The sequence below is a fragment of the Perca fluviatilis genome, chromosome 3, assembly GCF_010015445.1.
Source record: "Perca fluviatilis chromosome 3, GENO_Pfluv_1.0, whole genome shotgun sequence".
Taxonomy (NCBI): domain Eukaryota; kingdom Metazoa; phylum Chordata; class Actinopteri; order Perciformes; family Percidae; genus Perca; species Perca fluviatilis.
In genome coordinates, this window is record NC_053114.1 from 37970359 (window position 1) to 37991801 (window position 21443).

The 21443-nt window shown below is 40.7% G+C and overlaps 2 protein-coding genes across 2 annotated transcripts in view; both read right to left on the minus strand.

Annotated features, from left to right (window-relative positions):
* LOC120555724 (tyrosine-protein kinase CSK) overlaps nt 1-13966 on the minus strand; it is a 57338-nt gene extending 43372 nt beyond the window's left edge. The window contains exon 1 of the mRNA XM_039794722.1: nt 13680-13966. The gene's annotated coding sequence lies outside the window, so the exon portion shown is untranslated. The remainder of the gene's footprint in view (nt 1-13679) is intronic.
* A 3956-nt stretch (nt 13967-17922) lies between these two features.
* The window catches only part of LOC120555726 (enhancer of mRNA-decapping protein 3-like), a 28025-nt gene continuing 24504 nt past the window's right edge, over nt 17923-21443 (minus strand). The window contains exons 6-7 of the mRNA XM_039794725.1: nt 20353-20570; nt 17923-19903 (exon numbers count right to left, since the gene is read on the minus strand). Of these exons, the coding sequence (XP_039650659.1) occupies nt 19569-19903; nt 20353-20570 (553 nt within the window). The 3' untranslated portion in view covers nt 17923-19568. The remainder of the gene's footprint in view (nt 19904-20352; nt 20571-21443) is intronic.

Below are 21443 nucleotides of genomic sequence, written 5' to 3' on the forward strand. Positions count from 1 at the left end.
TGGGTTCTGGGTGGCTTGCCACCTTGGCTAAACTATTTCTGGGGAGAGACCCAGTATACCTTTGTTGGTATATTACTAATCAATACAGCATAGTATCGCGATATTTTCCGTGCCAGTGCTGTATCAATCTCCTTGATGTCTCCATTTTGCAGCAATGAAATTGAAGTGAGATGAACAAACAGAGATAGAACAGATGTTGACGGTTTCTTTTTGGGGACATCATTTGAAATTGGGAAAAATTTGAAGTTGGGGAAAAAGGTCATGAATTGCAATATATCGCACAACAGGGCAATATGTTTAAAATCGTAATAATATTGTATCGTGAGACCTCTGGTTATTCCCACCCCTATAGGTTACTATTGTACAGTACTGGTTTATTCCAGTTGATCGGTGGATGCAACTACTCACATGCAGAATTACAAAATGCTGAACATGACGTTGGTATTAGGGTGCATGTTCAGCTAATAAGCGAGACGAGCAGAAAAACTAAATAAAGAGCTAGGAGAGAGAGTGACAATATTGCTGAACTCCCACCACTGCTGTTGTGTTTTACAACCGTGGTTCATTGTGACCCATGTTTATGTCAAACTGTAGGAGCCTGCTGCCTTTTCTGTTGTACACTAGGTAATACATAATCATCAGTAGTACATGATCCCCAGAGCATACTACTACATCTGTATCACATTATTATAGTTCGAAATGACCTGGCTGCTGCGGAATGAATACTGAGCACAGGCATGTAGGCTTTTGTATTCAATGCACATACAGCACTTTGAATTTCTAAAATAAAAAAAAGATATACTAAACAGTTATTGTCCAGTCCCTACTGATGCAGGTGTTTAATATCCAGGTGCCAATGGCCTACATGTGGAGCGGGGGTAGCTGGTAGACATTGTTTGCAAAAAAACAGAGCCCAGGAAGATAAGCAAGTTAACAGACAATCCAGATAAATAATCAAAATAATTGAATTATCCGATACTGGTGATGCCAGCTTCTCCAGTGACAGCAAAACATAGGGGTGCACGATTCAGAAAATGTCACGATTCGATATTGAATTTTAGGGTCAAGATTCGATTCAAAATCGAATTTTCTATTCAAAAACGATTCTCGATTAAAAAAAAAAACGATTCACAGTATGTAAATGTAGTTACTTTTCCCATGTGATTGCAGTAGACATACAATAAAAAAAAATATATATATATTAAAAAAATATGAATACATTTTTGGAATTCTATGAATCGATTTTGAATCGGTGGAGCTTAAATCGCAATTTGAATATGAATCGATTTTTTGCACACCCATATTATTTGGCATTTTAGCTGCTACCCTTGTAACTGACTGTGCAACCAAAGGTTATGAAGTATGTCCCTATATAAAACATGTCAAGCAGTGATTGAAAAGTAATGGGCCACAGTAACATGATGACATAATGGTGTTCCTTGGATTTCTGTGTATGATAAACTCGTCAAGGATAAGACCTAAAGAATTATCTGCCTATTTTTAAATCCATCGTTCTGTATCTATTGATGCATCCAGCTACCTACCTCTCAGTAAGTCATGGGGCTCATAAGCTGGTGGATCAGAAACATGTCCAGATGTAGGCCAAGGTCAACAATAAACATCTCTACACTGCACAGGTTTAATCTCTCAACTGAAAACATCAGTAAATAAAAAAAATCTCTTATTTAAAAAAAGAAGAAAAATAAACAAACCCTGGGGGGGTGGAATTCTACACAAAAGAAAAGATCAAGTAAAAACTTCCTTTAATAGAAAAGACTGTATTAGAGTAGACCTAATTCAGGTCACTTTACTTTGTCTGTGACATCATTAAAGCAGAAGCATCTACGGTGTATGGGCATCATTGAAGTGCATCAAATGACTCATTTTCACAAACGCTACTTGGGAGTGCTTGAAAGGGCAGATAAAAGAGGAAGCTCTGAAGCCTCCCTGCTGAGACAGGATATTCATCATCATCACTGATTCATTACATATTCTCTTTAAGTATTTCACAATGATGGCAGCAGAGTTTAATATGTCTTTGAAACGCCATCAATTTTTAACCGTCTGCACCTACTTCCCCTTTGTCTCCCCATATTGGCCTAAATATGAAGGCCTTAAGAGAACCAGGGCACAAGTGTTGTTGTGTGCAGGGAGACCATCAGACAATGGAGGTAAGCAGGGGAAGCCCCACATATAAATGACATGTTGGCACAGGGCTTTGGTACAGTCCACTTCCTGCTTGACCAGAGAATTTGTGTCTTCCTGAAACATTTATTGTATGTGGCAAACGACAGCTCTTCCCAAAGTGCACTATAATATCGTTTACATCACGCGAGCTACTGTACATACATTGTGACATTGTACAACAGTAAATGGGTAAAAGGACCAGGTGGTAATGTCCGATACGCTTATCCACTGAAAAAGATACCCGACAAAATAATTGCAATGAAAATTCCTTTAACTCCGTATTGACCTAGAGCAGTTTTGTTGATTTGCATGCTTTCCTCTCAAAGGCCTCAAACATTTAGAGATATTAAAAAAAAGGGACAGCTGCTTCCGTATAAACTGCATGGCAAAATCATTACCAATCATACATTATATATCATATTGCCCAAATGTATAATATCATATGGTGTTACAATTTATGCCTTTTGCTATGACTTTGAAATGCACATTTTGAGCAAATAGTGCACACAGGCAAAAGGCAGTTTAAACCTGAAACATCCAAGAGAAACCTAACTTTTCAAAACATAAAGAAAATAAAGTAAGAACAAAAGTTAAGGTTGGGACACGAGGCTTGAGGACATTACAGTCTTGGTTATCAGCACTGTTTCACACAGCAAAACGGCTAAGGCTAACTGGTCAGACCATCAATAAATGATCAAAGCAGCAAATCAAATCTAGGGCTGCATTCGATTGAAGAAATTCTTAGTCGACTAAAACTCATTCAATTGTATCAACTAATCGATTAGTTGATTTAATCGACAGATCTGTAAATCTGAGTTTCTCCGCAAAGTCATGCAAAAGGATGCATATATCGAATAAGATAATGCCTCCTTTGCATATTTAAACAACATTTCAGAAAACGTGTAATACAACAAATAATTGCCTTAATGAAAGTAATTAAAGTAGGTTTCACGGTGATATCTATTAGGTGAAATGTCAACCCTTCATTCTTGTGTTTACCAGAGATGTGCTCGTACGTTTCTTGGAAATAAGTCATTCAGCATGAATTCAGCATAAACATGACTAATCGCAGTGTTTCTTCTAGGATTTTTTTTAGCAGTGGGGGCAGATCTGTCGGAACCCCCCCCTCCCCCCCATCAGTCCCGCACCCCGCCGCCAAATGTTTTACGTATTAAACGGATCTGACAATTCGCTGCAACACAAACAAATATATTTATTCACCTCTAAATATATTTATTCACCTCTATTCACACACACAATGAGGCATATTTTGATTTCGTTTTGATTGAACTGTATTTTTGAGGAACTGTAGGTCTACAAAATGAATTTTACAAGAAATTCTTCATAGGGAAAGCAAAACTATAACTCCAAGGCTCGGTTATAGGGGAATTCAGAAAGAGGTGGCCCATTAATGCTGAGTAGCATAAATGCTGCTAGATGGTCCCCCTGTGGCCTGGTCGGTCATTTTGACCGTTTTGAAATTTATATTTGTAATAACTTTGCTAAATAAAAAAACACAATCCTGCTGGTACCTGACTTTTCCTAAAATAGTCTGTATTTTCATTTAAAATTGTTTTTATATACATTACACAAAAGGCATGAAAATAAAATCACTTTTACCTATTTTGGCCATAAACGATATTGACCGCTCGGATTTTTGCGGTTTTGTTTTTAATCTTTTGCGTGGTTGAAGATGCATCTTGGTTGCTTAGTGATAATCATAGTCTCTGTCAGAGAAACGTAACTAGCGGTCTCGAGTAACAAGTGTGGGCATCAACGATGGGCCGAAGGCAAAGCCAGAGTCGGTAACGTAGGCTGCCGCGTGGATGGACTCAATCCTGAATCGGAAGAACTTCGCTCTGTGAAAGGCGCGGTACACGTAGATGGTCGGTAGCCGTCTACGTGTTCATATAACTTTATACATGCTACAACAGGCTGGAATCATTACACACATCCTCTCCAAGGAGTGCACCAGCTGTAAAATGTCCCGGAGGAAGTTCATGCAGCAACTGGCAGAGTAGCTGACAGCGGCGTTTATGGAGGAAAAAAAAGGGCAGCGGCGCACACGGTCCGAGCAGCGCTGCGCACCGCAGCAGACGCCAAAATGGAGGCATTGCCAGTTAGGTTAGGTTATAAATGTTCAAATAACATAGCCAACTTTTAATTGTTATTTGGCTGCAACCCGGTCTCACTCGAAAGCGTACAAATAACACGGGTTTACAACCGTGCAATGTGTACGCCAAAGTAAAATTCTTCGTGCATTACATACGCGGAGCGCTCCAATTGAAGTAAGGGAGACCGGTGAGTTTTATATGCACGTAGCTCGCGTCGCCACGTTGTGTGTTATCGCGAGAACAGCGTCGCACACAAAAAGATAAATATGGTTGGGTTTAGAAAAATAATGCAGGGAAAAGCTTTAGTAACACAAGAAAGTCACAAAAACCCGCTAATAAACGGTTGGGTTTAGGGAAGAAACATTGGGGAAGGCTTAACAAAAAAAACACAACAAGTCGCAAAAACGCGCCACATAAACACGCTAATAAACGGCCTAAGAAGAAAAAAAAAACATGCTGAAAATCGCCAAACACGGTCTCCTGGGTGAAAGTCCTGTGTTTCACCCATCCACCACCCCAACCGACCTAACGCGGTCCCACGTCCCTTTATACTATAAACGCAGCGGTTTCCATTACTGTAATTGGAGCGCTCCACGTATCTACTGTACGCACAATTTTACTTTAGAGTACACATTGCACGTATTTTCACAGGTATAAACCCGTGTTATTTGTACGCTTTTGAGTGAGAGTGGGCTGTTGGCTGTGAATTATGTTGAATGAATTTTCCCCAATATGTTTCATGAATGTATGAAATAATCACGGTTTAGCCTACAATGCCATGATCTGATATCAAGGGCGTTGTATTGAATCAACAGCCACGTGCAATTTAGCTAGCAGGTGAAGGTGAAACTAAAAAGGAGCAAGAACTATTGACTAATACAGGCTTAAATGAACTGACAATATAAGTTATACGACTTACAGTTCTCAAGGATGCACACATGCCATCTCAACTGGGTCCTCCGAATAGCCTGTCTCTTTTTTCTTTCTCCCTTTTCTCAGAGTGGCACGCGTGCCCACTCGCGTTGTGAAGCGCGTGTCCGCGCTATTCTCTGATGTGCTTTCAAACAATCGATGACAGACGGCTTTATTTCTGATACCTGGCGGGAGAAATCTAACCGTGGCGGACCGCCACTTGCCAATCAACATAGAGGAAACACTGAATCGACTAAAGAAATCTAAGTTGACTAAGACCAAAACGACCAATTAGTCGACTAATCGACTAAGAGGGAACAGCCCTGATCAAATCGCAATTGTTGGGGGAAAGAGTGGAAAATGTTGGAGCTTTTTCCAATAGGTAATATCGGAGACAAACGGCACATTCAGTCAATGTAAGCTTTGTGAAAGGCATAATTCATGGCACATGTGGGACAGCGAAGGCAGCAGCACTGCTGATCAAAGACCATGGTTAAGTTAGATTGGCATTGTATACAAAGCTTCAGATTACAGTTGCGTCAACATCTTTGTGTGCCGATAGCGTTAGTTACTTGATCAAATTGCAGCCGATTCTGTGAAGTTTTAGTTAGTGAAGGATTGTACTGTGTTGAGAATTTGACTGTGCAGGGCACGCGGGAACAGTGTCCCACTGTGCATATATTTGTTTGTTTGTCTATGTTGAGTACATTTATATACAGGAAGGCAGCTGCTGCTTTCAAAGCCCGAATTTTATAATACCTTCTTCAACATCGTCATAACAACATCCTATTGTAAAACGATTAGTTGGCTGTCCAATTATATCTCATTATATCCTTTCCCGACCAACACAGTTATACAGGATGAACCTGCTGTGGTCAATAAGAATGAGTCTCTATTGATCGTCACATCTTGCCTGGTGAGCCCCATCTCAACCTGGGCTGAACACAGCCGAACACTGGCTTGGAACCTTGTGATTGATGTTTAAATAATATCCTATAGACAACAGATTAGTCCAAAAAAAAAAAAGCACACGAAGAAATGAACTAGAACACTAAAGTTGCAGTCTAACATCCTTATGAATGGTGACCACTAGTAATTTCACCTGTGCCAGTGCCATTTGAGTTTTATTATTTACTTTATATATACACACACACACACACACACACACACACACACACACACACACACACACACACACACACACACACACACACACACACACACACACACACACACACACACACACACACACACACAACACACACACATATATATACACGCATATGCATGCATCTCCCAAATGAATAGATGGTCCAGGCCTCTGCCTGGATCCACTCAAAAGGAGGAAGTGTCCAACTGTTTTCTTCAGCTGACATTTCTCCTCCTGCCCATAAATTCAAATCAGGTCTCGCACAACCCAAAAAAGCAGACTGATGTCATCCAGCTGAACTATCATTGCATCGTGCTGGTTTGGACCATGGGGTGGCTCTGGTTATAGGCGGTGGTGGTCAGTGAGGGATGAGGACGGACCCATAGGCCATATTAACGCTGGTGACTGGTCGATTTATGCCTTAGAGCTGAGGAATTCTTCACAATGCCGTTTCTAAATTATCACCTCAGGTAGAAAATCAGTGTGTGGATAATAAAACATCTCTGTTGCAGGTTACAGGAACTGGTGGGGGTCCGTCTGGGTTTTCATCGGATAGGTGAGGCTCCTTATAGGATACCATTAGCTCTTAAAATGTAGGAAGCACAAAAAGAAGATTTTAAAGAATAAAAAATAGGGATAGACCGATTATTATAGACTGATTGGGCCGTTTTTTGGCAGTTTGCAGAGTATCTGTATCAGCGTTTTATTTGTCTGATAAGGGCAGGGCTCCAGACTGCGACCAAATGGTCGCATTTTGCGACAAAAATTTGAGAGTGCGCGACTGAATTTTACATCCAGTCGCACGTGTGCAACCAGTAAATGTGGGGGAGTGAGTAAAGGCACAAGTTGTTTAGGCCTACTTGTTCTAGTGGAACGTTATTGGCCAGCACACCCAGTAGCAACACACGAACAGTACGAAGAGGAAAAATAAACAATGAGATATCCCTTTTCTAACATGGCAAATTCTAGAAATGCTAAAATGGTGGATTACCATTATCTTTGTGAGAAACAGTTCCCAGAGGGGAAATCTCTGGAGGCCGCGGGCGTACTGAAAGACTGGCTGTGTGTCAGGCCTGTGGCTCTACTCATTGCCTACATTGTGCAGCTAGCCAGCAGGCGTGGCAGCAGCAGCAGCCTCCCGGCCTTCAAGGAGCTGCCTGAATGACCAGCCGCTGCCCAGATGGAGAGGAACCGTCGAGTTTGCGCGCAAGATGGCAGCCACAATGCCACTATTCCACTGGGCAGCGTGATCTCTAGGAAAAAGTGAGGGGAGTTGCCTCTATCACAGCTCAGCAGGTGCTGACCAGAGAAGAAGATACAGGAGTCACACAGCCGTGGGAAAAATATTTAGGACCAATAATGGTTGGGGGTTTTGCCATCATGCACAATATGGGTTTGTGAAATGAGTTTCTTTATTGCTTTACAAGGCAACACTCGTATCACACTGTGAGAGTCTTAAGGAGATTATCAAGGCAAAGAAAAATGACCTGCAGACTGTGTTGAAATGGCAGTAAGAGCTCAAACAATTAGTTGGTTAATAGATTAGTCAACTGACCAAAAATGAATGTGCAACTATTTAGAAAATGGATTCATCAAGTCGTTTTTTTAAGCTAAAGTGTTTTTTTTTGTTTGTTTTTTTAAATCAACCCTACATGATTGTAAATTGAGTATCTTTGGGTTTTGGACTGTCAGTTGAACAAATACTAAACAACTAATCAAGTAATCTGGATAATAATCAGCATATCGATTGATAACTGAAATTATCAATAATTGCAGCCATAATCGGAACCCATATGAAATAAATAAACAGTAATGTTATTATACGATTTATGTATAATATATTTCTTTCACACTACTGCTACTACCAATACTCTGATTAGTAGTATGATCAGCAGGAAGCACAGTAATATGTGTGTGTGTGTGTGTGTGTGTGTGTGTGTGTGTGTGTGTGTGTGTGTGTGTGTGGTTTTTATATATATATATATATATATATATATATATATATATATATATATATATATATGAGAAGTGGCCAGAAAGACAGACATGTCTACGACCCACAAATCAAAGATTATCTTGATCGCTTATCAACTGAGGGCAAATGAAACCGTTGTGCACCTCACATACAGCATGTATGCAAGTATACAGTATGGTAATGTGACCATATTTTATCTGTACACATTTAAAAAGAGGAAGAACTGCAGGTGCCGTGCAGATCTGCTGCCGATTTCACTTTCTATCACTCATGCTAAACAAGTAGACTGTGGCGCTGCTCACCACTTTGCATCTCGCAGTGACTACAATAAACCTGGAAACTCTGAATGTGCACATACCTTATCAGACACAATAAAACACATCATGGTGTGCACCTTATAGGTATAATGACTCATACTAGGGCTGCAGCTAACGACTATTTCTCATAATTGAGAAACCTGTCGATTATTTTCTCAATTAATCGATTAGTTGTTTGGTCTGTAACATGTCAGATAACGGTGAAACGATCAGTGTTCACCAAAGATGACGTCCTCAAATGTCTCGTTTTGTCCACAACTCAAACATATTCAGTTTGCTGTCATAGGGGAGTGAAGAAACTAGAAAATATTCACATTTAAGAAGCTGGAATCAGATTTTTTTCAATAAAAAAATTAAACCAACCGATTATCAAAATAGTTGCCGATTAATTTAATAGTCGACAACTAATGGGTTAATCGTTGCAACTCTAACTCATACACTACTAACACACCATACCAGGCTGCTGAAATGCAGACAGCCGTGAAGTAAGTTGTGTTGAGTGCATCTATGCCCAGTGATACAGCCTACTTTGCAGAGTATGTCTCGCACCATCTGTGATGTCCTGTTGCTTAGGAGTGTCAGTATACTGTTAAGCTCTGCACCAAAGTCACCACAATAAATCCCTCCTCTGTTATTGCACTTGCTGATTAAAGAGACAGCGGACATTAGAGAGAAGAGGCTCGAGGGGAAAAAACGAACTTAACGCGGCCATTGTGTTGAGGTCAGCAGGGCCTTGGACAGGCTTCAAATGTGCAATGAGATGGTCAGTTTAGAGACAGAGGAGCCATTACTTCCCTGCTGAGCACATAGGACATGCTCAGAGCTTAACATAAGACAGTAACACAGCTCAGCTCCTCGCAGCTTTAAGCATCGACCAGACAGCGATTTAGCCCCCTCCTCATAACTCATTGCTTTAAAAAAAAAAAAAAAAAAAAGAGTGGAGCCAGCATGTAGCTGGGTCTGCAGACCTGTCCTGTCACCTCTAGTCCTTGTCAAGCTGCACCTCGATTAGACTACTACGATCTAGCCATCAGTCGGTCAGCGAGATGTGGAGGGAGCTATTGACAAAAGAAGATAGGAAATGAAAGAACTTAGTGTGGTCGAAGAGTTAATCTGCGAGTCTTCTGCCACTTTACTAGATGAGTCTGGCTTCACAGATGGAGAGCTGTACAGTCTCGCTACTGAGACCAGGGCTGAGTCATGCAGTAGTTTAGAGGACTGCTAAATTACACAGTGGGCTAAAATAAAAACAGTTCACCAAACTGTTCACCAAAATGAAAAAAAAAAAAAAAAAAAAGGCATTTGTTCCAAGTACAGCACAGACCGTTGGAGGCAGCAGGTTAGACCTGACAGACGCACCATATGGATTCCTAACATGTTGCAGTCTGGTTTACCAGATTCCTCTGGGGATAATGAATGCCAAGCCCTCACACCCCCACCTGGCTCCGACCAAATTTCTCTAATAGAAAACCTAAAGCCATCATGCTGCTTCATCAGCACTCTACACTCCCTGTAATCAGCACGACAGTTAAGACAGGTGGGCATCAGAATGAGATAACACTATCTGGTAGCAAAGAAGAAAACAACAGACACCTACTCGGTTTTGGTTTTTTTAAATCACAATTCTTTAGACCATTATGCACAAAATAATCTCAATTCTGAAGACACATTTCCTGTTGTAAAATCAAAAAGTGTAATGCAATTATCCAATCAGACAGTCTACTACTTGCAAATGTCTCTATCCAGATTATAATGCAAAGTTCAATTGCTGCTCAGCCTCAAACGGACTTAAAATCAGTTATTAAAATAGGAAACAAGATCTGGAGGGCTGATATTTTAGATTTTGAGCAGTAACATGTCAGATAACAAGCGCAGATACGGAGATAATATGCTAATCGTAAGATTTGTTCTCTGACAACAACCCAGGAGTAAGATTGTAAGTGATTAGGCGTGTTTTACAAAGCAGAGCACACGTTTCACCTAAAGTACATGGGAACGCTATGTAAAGTCAATGGGAACACTATCTAAAAGATATAATGTGCTACAGACAATACAGCATGTCATACAGTCATGCCACAGCTTGCAAAAGGTATACTACCTATAACATTTCAGTTAGACAGTTACTTTGAATTGATAAATGAGGAACTAACAAATTGGCCAAAGCTGCAGGGGTGGCAGGCGTTGTGCTGGTCCGATTCATGAAATACCAACATTTTACAATAGCACAGTTTATTTTTAGTGCATTTAATGTTCTTTAAAAAGGTCCCATGGCATGAAAATTTCACTTTATGAGGTTTTTTAACATTAATGTGTTCCCCCAGCCTGCCTATGGTCCCCCAGTGGCTAGAAATGGCGATAGGTGTAAACCGAGCCCTGGGTATCCTGCTCTTTGAGAAAATTAAAGCTCAGATGGGCCGATCTGGAATCTTGCTCCTTATGAGGTCATAAGGGGCAAGGTTACCTGCCCTTTCTTTGCTTTGCCCGCCCAGAGAATTTGGCCCGCCCATGATGATACGTTTACACGTGGTCGGCTATTTTCATAAACGGACATTTCAACCTCTGAGGCCCCGTTTACACGAAGGGAAGACGCAGATATTTTCCTGCGGTTTGGCCTCTCATTTACACGAAAACCCCGTTTTTAATCACAGAAAACGATTATTTCTAAAAACTCCGGCCAAAGTGGAGATTTTGGAAAACTTCGTTTGCACGTTTGCATGTAAACTGAGACAAACGGAGGTTTAGGCAGCCGAGAGAGAGAAAGAGGACGTGATTGGTTGCTGTTGTTGCTATTGTCGGGATTCTGATTGGCTAACGTGGGCTTGAGCTTCTCGTTACACTGCCACCTACAGGTTTGCATGCTGTTGACAGCATTGACGGCATATATACACGGGTACATATAAACGAACACTTTTCTGAAAACGGAGAGGTTGAAATGTCCGTTTATGAAAATAGCCGGCCACGTGTAAACGTAGCATCAGTTTTCAAAAATAACATTGTGCACAGCTGTCAGTTTGGTTTGTTTACACGTACCTGTGTATATATGCCGTCAAGAGCATGTCAAACCTGTAGGTGGCAGTGTAATGAGAAGCTCAAGCCCTCGTCAGCCAATCAGAATCCCGAAAATAGCAACAACAGCAACGAATCCCTTCCTCTTTCTCTCTCCCTCTCTCTCGGCTGCCTAAACCTCCGTTTGTCTCAGTTTAAATGCAAATGAAGATTTCAAAAATCTCCACTCTGGCCGGAGTTTTTAGAAAGACTTGGTTTCAGAGGCAAATTCTCCGTTTGCGTGTAAACGAAGGGTACAAACGAAGGGAAATTTCTCCGTTTGTAAAAATAACCATGTACGTGTAAACAGGGTCTGAGAAAGGGAGAGACATCATGGCTTTCAAACGAGCAAAGTGGCAGTTGGTCAAGGCCACACCCCCACCCTCCACCTTGCCCCCCCCCTCGCTCCTACTCAATAGCTACAGACACAGAAATGGCACATACTAAGGAACTCTGCACCAAGGCTGAATTTCGGGAAAGAGACTTCAGATACAGTATTAGGGGACCACTAAGGTCTATATAAAAGAGACTTCAGATACAGTATTAGGGGACCACTAAGGTCTATATAAAAGAGACTTCAGATACAGTATTAGGGGACCACTAAGGTCTATATAAAAGAGACTTCAGATACAGTATTAGGGGACCACTAAGGTCTATATAAAAGAGACTTCAGATACAGTATTAGGGGACCACTAAGGTCTATATAAAAGAGACTTCAGATACAGTATTAGGGGACCACTAAGGTCTATATAAAAGCTTCCAAAGAGCACCATGTCATGGAACCTTTAACCTGAGTGCTTAAGTGTCCTTGAGTAAGACACTAGATGGTGTTCAGTATATTAACCTGACCTCTGACCTCCCCATGGAGGGGTGCAAAAGAAAAACAATGTCCCTGTGGGATAAACAGTATGATCTTAACAGTGTTTTCCAATGGTCAGCTGTCATTATAAACAGGACGACTCGTTTGAAGCACTTCTCCACTATAGTGACATGTAGGTCAAACAAAGACAAATGCTAAAGAACATAATAATGGAAGACACATTAAAACAATATCAGTGGAGAGATACGGATCAGTGTTTCCTCAACATGGGGCTGAACCTCAGCTTCCCCCCCCCCTGCTAAAATTACTGGGTCCATTATCGGACAGATGCATTAGTATAGTTGGTGCTCTTCGTCCGCATTTCCCAGCAAAATACAAAACAATACGAAAAGGTCGGACCAGAGTATTGGTACATGTCTAATATGTACTTGGTTAGTATTTCAACGATCACAGTCAATTTAACGACCTTTTTCACAAATCCAAAACGGTAACGTTACATCCTCCTGTAACGTTAACACAATGCTGCATGGTTCCTTGCTTTGCTGACTCCCAGCTTTATATTTTGGGCTTGCCTGCAGTACTGGACCACACTGTGTCAACACATACTTATGGAAGACCGATAATAGAGTAGAAGTAAAAAGGTAAAAACCACAAAGCGTCCGAGTATGGAACCAGCGGACAAGAAGGTGGGTGACTCGGAGGTTTTGGGCACAGCCGCAAAATCGCCCCCTAAAAGAACAGAATTGTAGATAACGTTTAACTGCTGCCTTGTTCTGTTCGTGTTCACTGCTCTACTGTCAATCGTAGTGAATTTACTGGGGAACAGACTGGATGGGTATATATGTCTATGGTAAAATCTTTTTAGAGCTAGCAATAGCGTCCGATAATGGATCTTGACGTTACATTGTATGTTAACTAGTAGCTAACGCTAAAGCTCTCACACTGGTTTAACGTTAGCTCTGCACAGTGAAAACCGTTTATCATCACATGTCAAAGCCTAGCTAGCTAGGTGAATGTGAAGTAAACCCCAGACAAATACACAATGCCAAGCCCAACAAGGACATTGCCCTGTGCGCTATCCCGGAGCTAAAAAAAAAACGTTGCAGCAACAACAACAACACAACGAGACAAAACAGTGACTGCGCTGTGGGTAACTCACCCCAAAAGATACCCCTGTAGTCACTGTGTCGACCAGATGTTGCTGCAAATTAGCGGAGAAGGCCCATTAGGATGACTCCTGCGGTTGGGGGGGGGGGGCGGCATCCAGGTTTAGCGGCGTTAAGATTAGACAATCCCAAACGTGGCTTTGATTTGACGGTTGTCCCTACTCTGTGTGCATATGTGTGTACGTTTGCGTGCGCGTGTGGCGAAGCTCTGCGAGGCCTGCTGCTGGAGGAAATGGTCTCCGCTCCGTCAACGGAACACGCATGCGCAGAGGAATGGCACAGCCATGGGGCGAGCGGTCTGTGAGCACAACCGTGTGGCCAACAGGTGCGACTGTCAACTGATGGCAGACTTGTTACTGTGGGAGTTTTTGAGTTTTCCCCCGAGCTGGCTGCCTGCGTGCCGCGTTTCAAACCGGGTAGAACCATGGTATGTAGTAGAACAGAATGCATGTTGTCGGTCTTACTGTATCCAGGCCACGTAGTAGCCTAATTTAGTGCAGTATGTTCAAACTAGACTCCCACACGTGACAGGTGTTTTTGTTTGACATCTCACTGAGGATAATTGATGTGGCCAGTGTTGTTGAAATATTCCATGCGGTAATTATAAACAGCTGTGTAGTAGCAGTATAATTATAAGCTACTGTTACAATATCCTTTCTGTCCTGTTACACATTGAATCGCATCAAATATGATACGAATATATATAAAGAAGTCCCCTAGGGCCCGCATGTTCATTGTGTCACTAGCAATTTGATTAACTGCTAATTTGTTTGGGAACATACCCTGCATTATTACATGTTTAGTCTGCCTGTTTAAGGGCCCCGTGGAAAAATGTGCACACTGAACATTCCTAAATAAATATGTTTAACCAATTACCATACACCACAATAACTATGAAAAGGGGTCCAATAGTGGCCTCCTTTGTGGGTTAATCTTAAACTTAAAACATATAGCAGGTAAATCAAAGGTGTAACTAATAACATAAATGATGGCTCTTTCTCCACATAAGCAATAGTTCAGTAAGCAAATATGCACAAAACCAATCGCCCTGGAAGTACTGTGGAACATCTAAATGAAATGCAGCCATAATGTTATTTTGGTTACACCTGAGCTTATAATACTATGTTTTATTAAAAGGGCCACTGATATAGGTGAGCACTGAATGTCACTAAAAGCACTGGAGAACACAACAATTCAGACACTGGCCTTAAAGTCAAGTGTATGGCAGTTCAATTACCTACATTGTGGAATTTCCAGCTTATGGACTCATGCTACGCAAGTAGCAGCTGTGTGATTAGACATTGCTGCTCACCCTGCCAAGGCCATAGAGAAAGTAAACACATAACACATTTTTTTCTGTGCTGAGATATTTGGGCACCCACAATATCTTTGTTTACTTTGAAGGTTCAGCTAAACTTAACACCTCCAGCATGAGTTTAAATACACCTTCAGGAAGACAGGAATTTCAAAAGTTGGGGTGGCACCACACTGTACTGCGTAATCCTAAATTCTCCTCGATTGGGAATTCATAAAATGCTGCTGCGTAATTCATCAAAGTCTCCTGAACCTTCTTCGCGTATCGGAAATGAGTTGTGCTGCTCCGGACGTTTTCCTTAACAACCTACACTGGGATGAAGCAGGTCTTACTTTGCACTTTGCAATGTTTCTATAATGCTAAACCAAACCATTTTGTAAACATGACAGGCTTTTTTCACAGAATATATTTTGACGTGTCACACTAGGAAAAGCACAGGTGCAAAATAAATAAATAAAAAATACATGAATGTGGCTAAATTTCATTAAGCTTCTTCAGTTTCAGGATCCTGTGCTCCCTGACTCACTGTCATGACTTACTGGGATATTTTAATGGAACAGAGCCATCATTAACACCATTAATGTCCTTTTCCTGCTATGACAAGTCAAAATGTCTGCTTTTCTGGTGTAAGAAAAAAAAAGCCTATTAGAATGTGTATAACATAACTGTAGTGAAACAAGTATTCATATTTACTGAATTAATACATATCACTGCCAGAAATAGACTACACTACAAGTAGTTTTATACTGAATAGTATTATGGAATTATGTAGATAAAAAGCATAAGTAACTCACCATGCAAAATGGTCCCTTTCATAGTCACATTACTGACTATTGCGATGCATTAATGTGTAAGTAGCATGTGAATGTTGCAGCTGGTTTAAGGTGGAGCTCCCTCACTGCGAGGGACACCTAATTACTCAACAAAATCCCAACGGTTTGCTATCCTGGCTACTAAATGGTGGAACGAGCTCCCCCTTGACATCAGCACAGCTGAAAGTCTACATATCTTCCGCTGCAGGCTAAAAACACATCTCTTCTGACTGCACCTTGGCTAAGAAGAGGAGGGTTACAACAACAAAAAATTGCACTTACATGTGGCTTTGTAGTTTGGCTCATTTGAAGCTAATGTACTTCTTGTGATTAAATGCACTTATTAGAAGTCACTTTGGATAAAAGCATGAGCTTAATGAAATGTAATGGAATGCTGTTGAATCTATAAACTGTTATATTTTATAAACTAAATCATTTATTTTGTATTTTAACTCTTCATATCCAAATTAGTAGTAAATACCAAACAAATACAGTGTAGAGTAAATATACTCGTAGAGTTTGTGTGTGTGTGTGTGAATATATTTTAAGTTTAAATATATGGAATGAACCTTTAATATATTGACTGAAAGTATGAATACATGGAATGAAAGCCTGAATATATTGGAATATATTAAATACAAGTTTGAATATATGGAATGAAACTTATTAAATTAAATCTGACATCAATGTTCTGGCGCCATCCTGTGTTTTCGATGAGATTAATCTGTACGGAGGTTGCTGCAACAAGTGTGACACTATGAGCGAGTCAGCACAAAATCTAGTATCAGCAATTGTAAATAATGAAGAGATCATTAACACCCTGGCAAATGCATGTACAGGCCAACAATAGTTCTGGTAACCGTACGAAGAAATGTATTCACCGTTTCATCATGGAAGACCGAATGTAGTAAAGCTCACGGGCCAGCCAGTTCCTGCTTATCAGGCAAATGTTAATACAGAAAAAAACTCAACCTTGCAGGTCCCCCCCCCCATTCTACAATCTTTGCTTTTTTTGAATGAACCTGGATTTATTTATTTTTTTTTATGATTTTTTGGCCATTTCCGCCCTTAATGATAGGAAAGCAATGAAAGGGGGGGAGGGAGAGAGGGGGAAGACATGCAGGAAATCATCCCAGGTCAGACTCGACAAGATGGCACCAGAGCTTTGATGAACAGATTTCATACAATTATATAAATTCTTTCATTCCATATATTCAGACCACACACAGCCCCCCCACACACACACTCCTAAACTGCATGCCATAAAATAATTTCAAAAATATATGTAATATCTGCAAACTCCGAAGGGCTGAAAAAGGTGACACATTTTACCCCCCCATAAAAATGTAATAACATAACTTATTTCACCTGTAAATTACTGTTAAACAAAAACAACCACTGGATGGGAAAAGGGTATTTTACAATAACTTTGAATGCAGCACGAGGCTGGCGAGGAGAGTTTCAAGTGAACGCAACATCTGCGTTTTTCCGACAGCAGCTGCACACTGTCATACGTTCCTCTCCGGTGAAATGCAGCCAAACTTTTACACCGTTTAGCTATTTTCGCCGAAAAGCGACTAGTTTGCATGTATGATATCGATAGACAGGAGCATTAAATGGAAATACTCAAGAATACAGAGTGTTGCAATTTCTTTTTTCATTTGCATATAAGTGGCAGTACCCACAGTCACTCTAACTTTTGCATCTTGTCAGAAGATCCAAGCTGGATGTCTATCAATGAGATATATTTGCAGCTTCAAATGGTTTGCCTGCTGCTTGTACACATGTATACCTGAACATACAGTCGGTTGGTTTGACATGTTTTTAGATCATATTCTCCATAGGCTCTTTAGCAGGCTTGCTCACTTACTTTGTGCTCATCTCAGCGCCTTTGTCAGAAATAACCAAGCATGGTGGCAACAAATAAGTCAAAACCTCATGTACAAACTATTTTCAAGATTTTCCAAAGTTTACTACACTCCTAAAAAATGTGAGATACAAACCCATCAGAACTAAACACTTATTTTGTATTGAAATGCCCCTCCCCTGCCCTCCCCTCCCACTAAATTATCTTAAGTTACCTTAAGTTTCGCCAATCAAACTGACAAGGAATGTGGAATGTTTTTAAACAGGATTGCTTGATTTACAGTCATGATCAAATCTTAAGCGTTTCATTTAGTCTCCGCTGCATTGGAGAAGAAAAATAATAGTGGTTCTGATAACGAGCAGGAAAAGAGGCTGGAGTGTATTAAACTGCCCGTGTTTCCCTGAGTGAAGGTTTAATTCATATTAATATTCAGATATGTAACTCAGAACTTCGCAGAAGCCCCAACAGCTTAAGCTTCATCTAAACTTTGAACGCCTGGATCTGGGCAGTTTCTGGTTTTGGGCAATCTCTCAGGAGATAGAAAAAAAAGAAAAGAAAAAAAGTTAAATTTTCTTAAGGAGCTAATCATTGTTCACCACAAATTCATTGATTCTTGTTTCACTATTTTTGTCAGAGTAGCCAAGGCCACTACTTTAAACAAAATGCATCACCCCTTCATCACACATTCAGTCCAGAGACTGCTGACCTTGCATGAAATGATTCATTAAATCCAAAGTGTAGGAGTTAGTTTAGTGAGAACCCTGCAAAGCCTATCAAGCTCTCATTTATAACTTATGACTACAATTTTTTGACTCAGGTTTTAACTTGAAATGCTGTATTTTGTTTAGCTGCCAGTCTAAAAAATAAGGCTATTTTCCTTTTACTTGTAAAGTTGACAATTTGCCGATCTGAGGTTATAACAGGAGATCACTATGCTGACCAAAAGAGAGGAAGTGGTTATTTCACTGAAGGTGGCTGAATTTGATGTGTGAAAATGGAAAGTAAGAATTAGGTTCCGCCACTATTTACTAGCTATAATCTCTAGAGATTAATTTGGTCCAAGATGTTTTTGGTCCTTGGAATGTTTGCTTCAAAATCATGTCTAATCTGCAAGAAATTAATCCTCAGGGGTGCCTGCTACCACTTTTCATTCAGTGGTTATAAACTCATAACTATCGTGCTATCGGATTTAACGTAAATGTTAAAGTTTTTCCAGTGCTCATTCATTCGTTCCTGAGATGTATTCCCAAAATAAATAAAAAAATATATTCTTTGTAATATCCCCTTTTCGGTGAAACATGTAACAACCACTATTAGACAAAATATACCTATTTAAGTAAGTAAAAAACTGCATTAAATTGAAAGACAATGGACATGGAAATCAACTGTGGGCCAGATGAATGGCAGGTTTGGGTTGGCAGACTGCTTTAGGCTGAGCTGTGCACAGGGTCACAGGGTCAGGACCACATGCAATCTAAAAGGAGGAAACAGGAACTGTGTCTCTGCTGCTCTGACTGGTGACAGGATCAGAGGTCATAGATAGACTCACAGTGGTCAGCATTTTGTAAACATAGTCACATCGTCACGGAGCCCTTATCAAAACACACCAAAGAACAGGAAACCTTTCCCTCTCAAAAACAAGAGGTGTCGCACGCAACGCGCGGCAACCCCGGGAGTTTCCAGCGGGGTAGGGAGGAAAGACCAACGCCATATGATTCCAGACGTGTCATGACGTTCTATACACTTTGTAACAAAATACTGTTCACGTCATATAGTTTGCTCTGCAGCTATTGCCGCATACACAGTAGTACCTTTACCCACTGTGGAAAAGCAGACCATTCCCTCCTATTTGTCCATTTGTAACTAAGCAATGTCAGTGGGTAGTCCGTTATGCCGTGTGCAGAGGAATGACAAATTTACATCCAAAGGGTGAGTGGTAGCTGATTCCAACTTCCTGGAAAACCAGTTTAGGGATGCCAATGTCACAGAGGTAGACCCTGCTCTCCGTCTCCGCTAAAGGTAGCGGAAGGCCCAAAAAGAGGGTCCACTTCGCCTCGACAGTCTGATGCTCGCCGCTGACCGCGGGATCGATGCTTAGGACTGGAGCCCGGTTCTGGTTGGCCCAGTCAGCAGCTGATTGGTACCAGGTCTGCTCCCTCAGCATTGGGTTCTCGTGGCAACCCAGGCAGTTGATTACCAGATCAACAGGGCTTGTTGGCAGGTCTGGGACAGAGGAAAAGGAGAAGAAAAAAAAAAAAAAGAGACCCGTAAAGTTTCAAAAGGTGCCTCACAAAACCATGAGAGAATACATTTTTGGTGCAAGGGATCCCGCTAAAAACTGAAACGTGGTGACACTAAAAACAATCTTTTACTGTCTATCTAAAATAATTACAAGTGTGCAGAGTCATAAATGATCGTCAAAAATGGTACAACTTGCCTTAAACGCTGCTGCTCCACTAGAGGGCAACATTTATCTGTGCTGGTCTGTTCCAACAGAACAACATGAACTGATCCTATCAAAGACACTCTGAATCATGTTCCACCACATTTATCACCATCACTTTGGACACGGATCAGCCCATACACTTAGCATGGCCCTGCCCATCAGTGTCACTAAATCCTGAACGGACAGGGATTTAATTATCTAAAAACTCTCCGTTGGTGTGTTCTACCTTTGACGCCGGCCACTTGCTTGCTCTTGGTTCTGCTGTAGAGGTGGACCTCACTGGCGACCGACTCCTGCATCTTGACAAAATTGGGCAGGAACAGGACGACCTCCACTTCGTGGTTGGCCAAGTGTCTACCACAGCTGATGCCCTGGGCTCCTTGGATGTGTGGCCCACACAGGAGGACCACAGTGGGCCTCTGGTGGACATTTTTTGGTGTGAGTCTGGGGACATACATGATATTACTTCACAGACCAAGTACAACCAATGTAGTATTCATAAATTAAACAATAAATATGTTATCAAACAAATTGCATCATATCCAAATTGCATCATATCCACTATGGGCTGATAACCAACCCTAATCCAGTCTCAGTCAAGACAACAGAAGTCATGACTGTTTAAAGACACCAGGGAGCCCTCTATCCTGCCAGTGTACACATGTGCTATTCTGAACCAGCATGCAATATCAACTCGTACTGTGATTCAATCACTTTACAACAAACAGTAACCTACAGGTAGGTTGAAAACACTACAGACATTTGATTAAAACAAAAAGGAAATCCTGGCTCATCTTTAATCTGTATTCAGATAGGACAGAACAACTAACCTATACAAAACCTTTTTCTTTCTTTTTTTTTTAGAAAAAATTAACAAAACGTTAACAATAACAAAGCTAGTGTTAGTAAAAAAAAGTAGAGAATATGCAATGTTCAACAAGTCCTTGGTAGTGTGGTATATTTACCGATGCTTGCAATTTTAAAACTTTTTTTATCAGCTTTATATTGGGATTATTCATCTTTCTTAGTTAAAACAGGGACAATGTTGCTCACAAAAATAAAAAAATAAAAATTTCAAACAGTGGAGGAACATTTACTGTTATAATGATAATTTGTCCATATATTGAAGATTGATCAGAGCACTGACTTTGCTGTTAGAACCCTATCATCCAATCACGGTGCTATTTACAATAGCTAGCCATGCAATGCAAAAATTTAACTGGTAGCTACGTAGAACTTTGAGGTAAATAGAAAGCCAGTTGGTGAGTTTACTAACTCCTGTTATAAATCTGCTTGATTTTGTATTAAAACAAATCA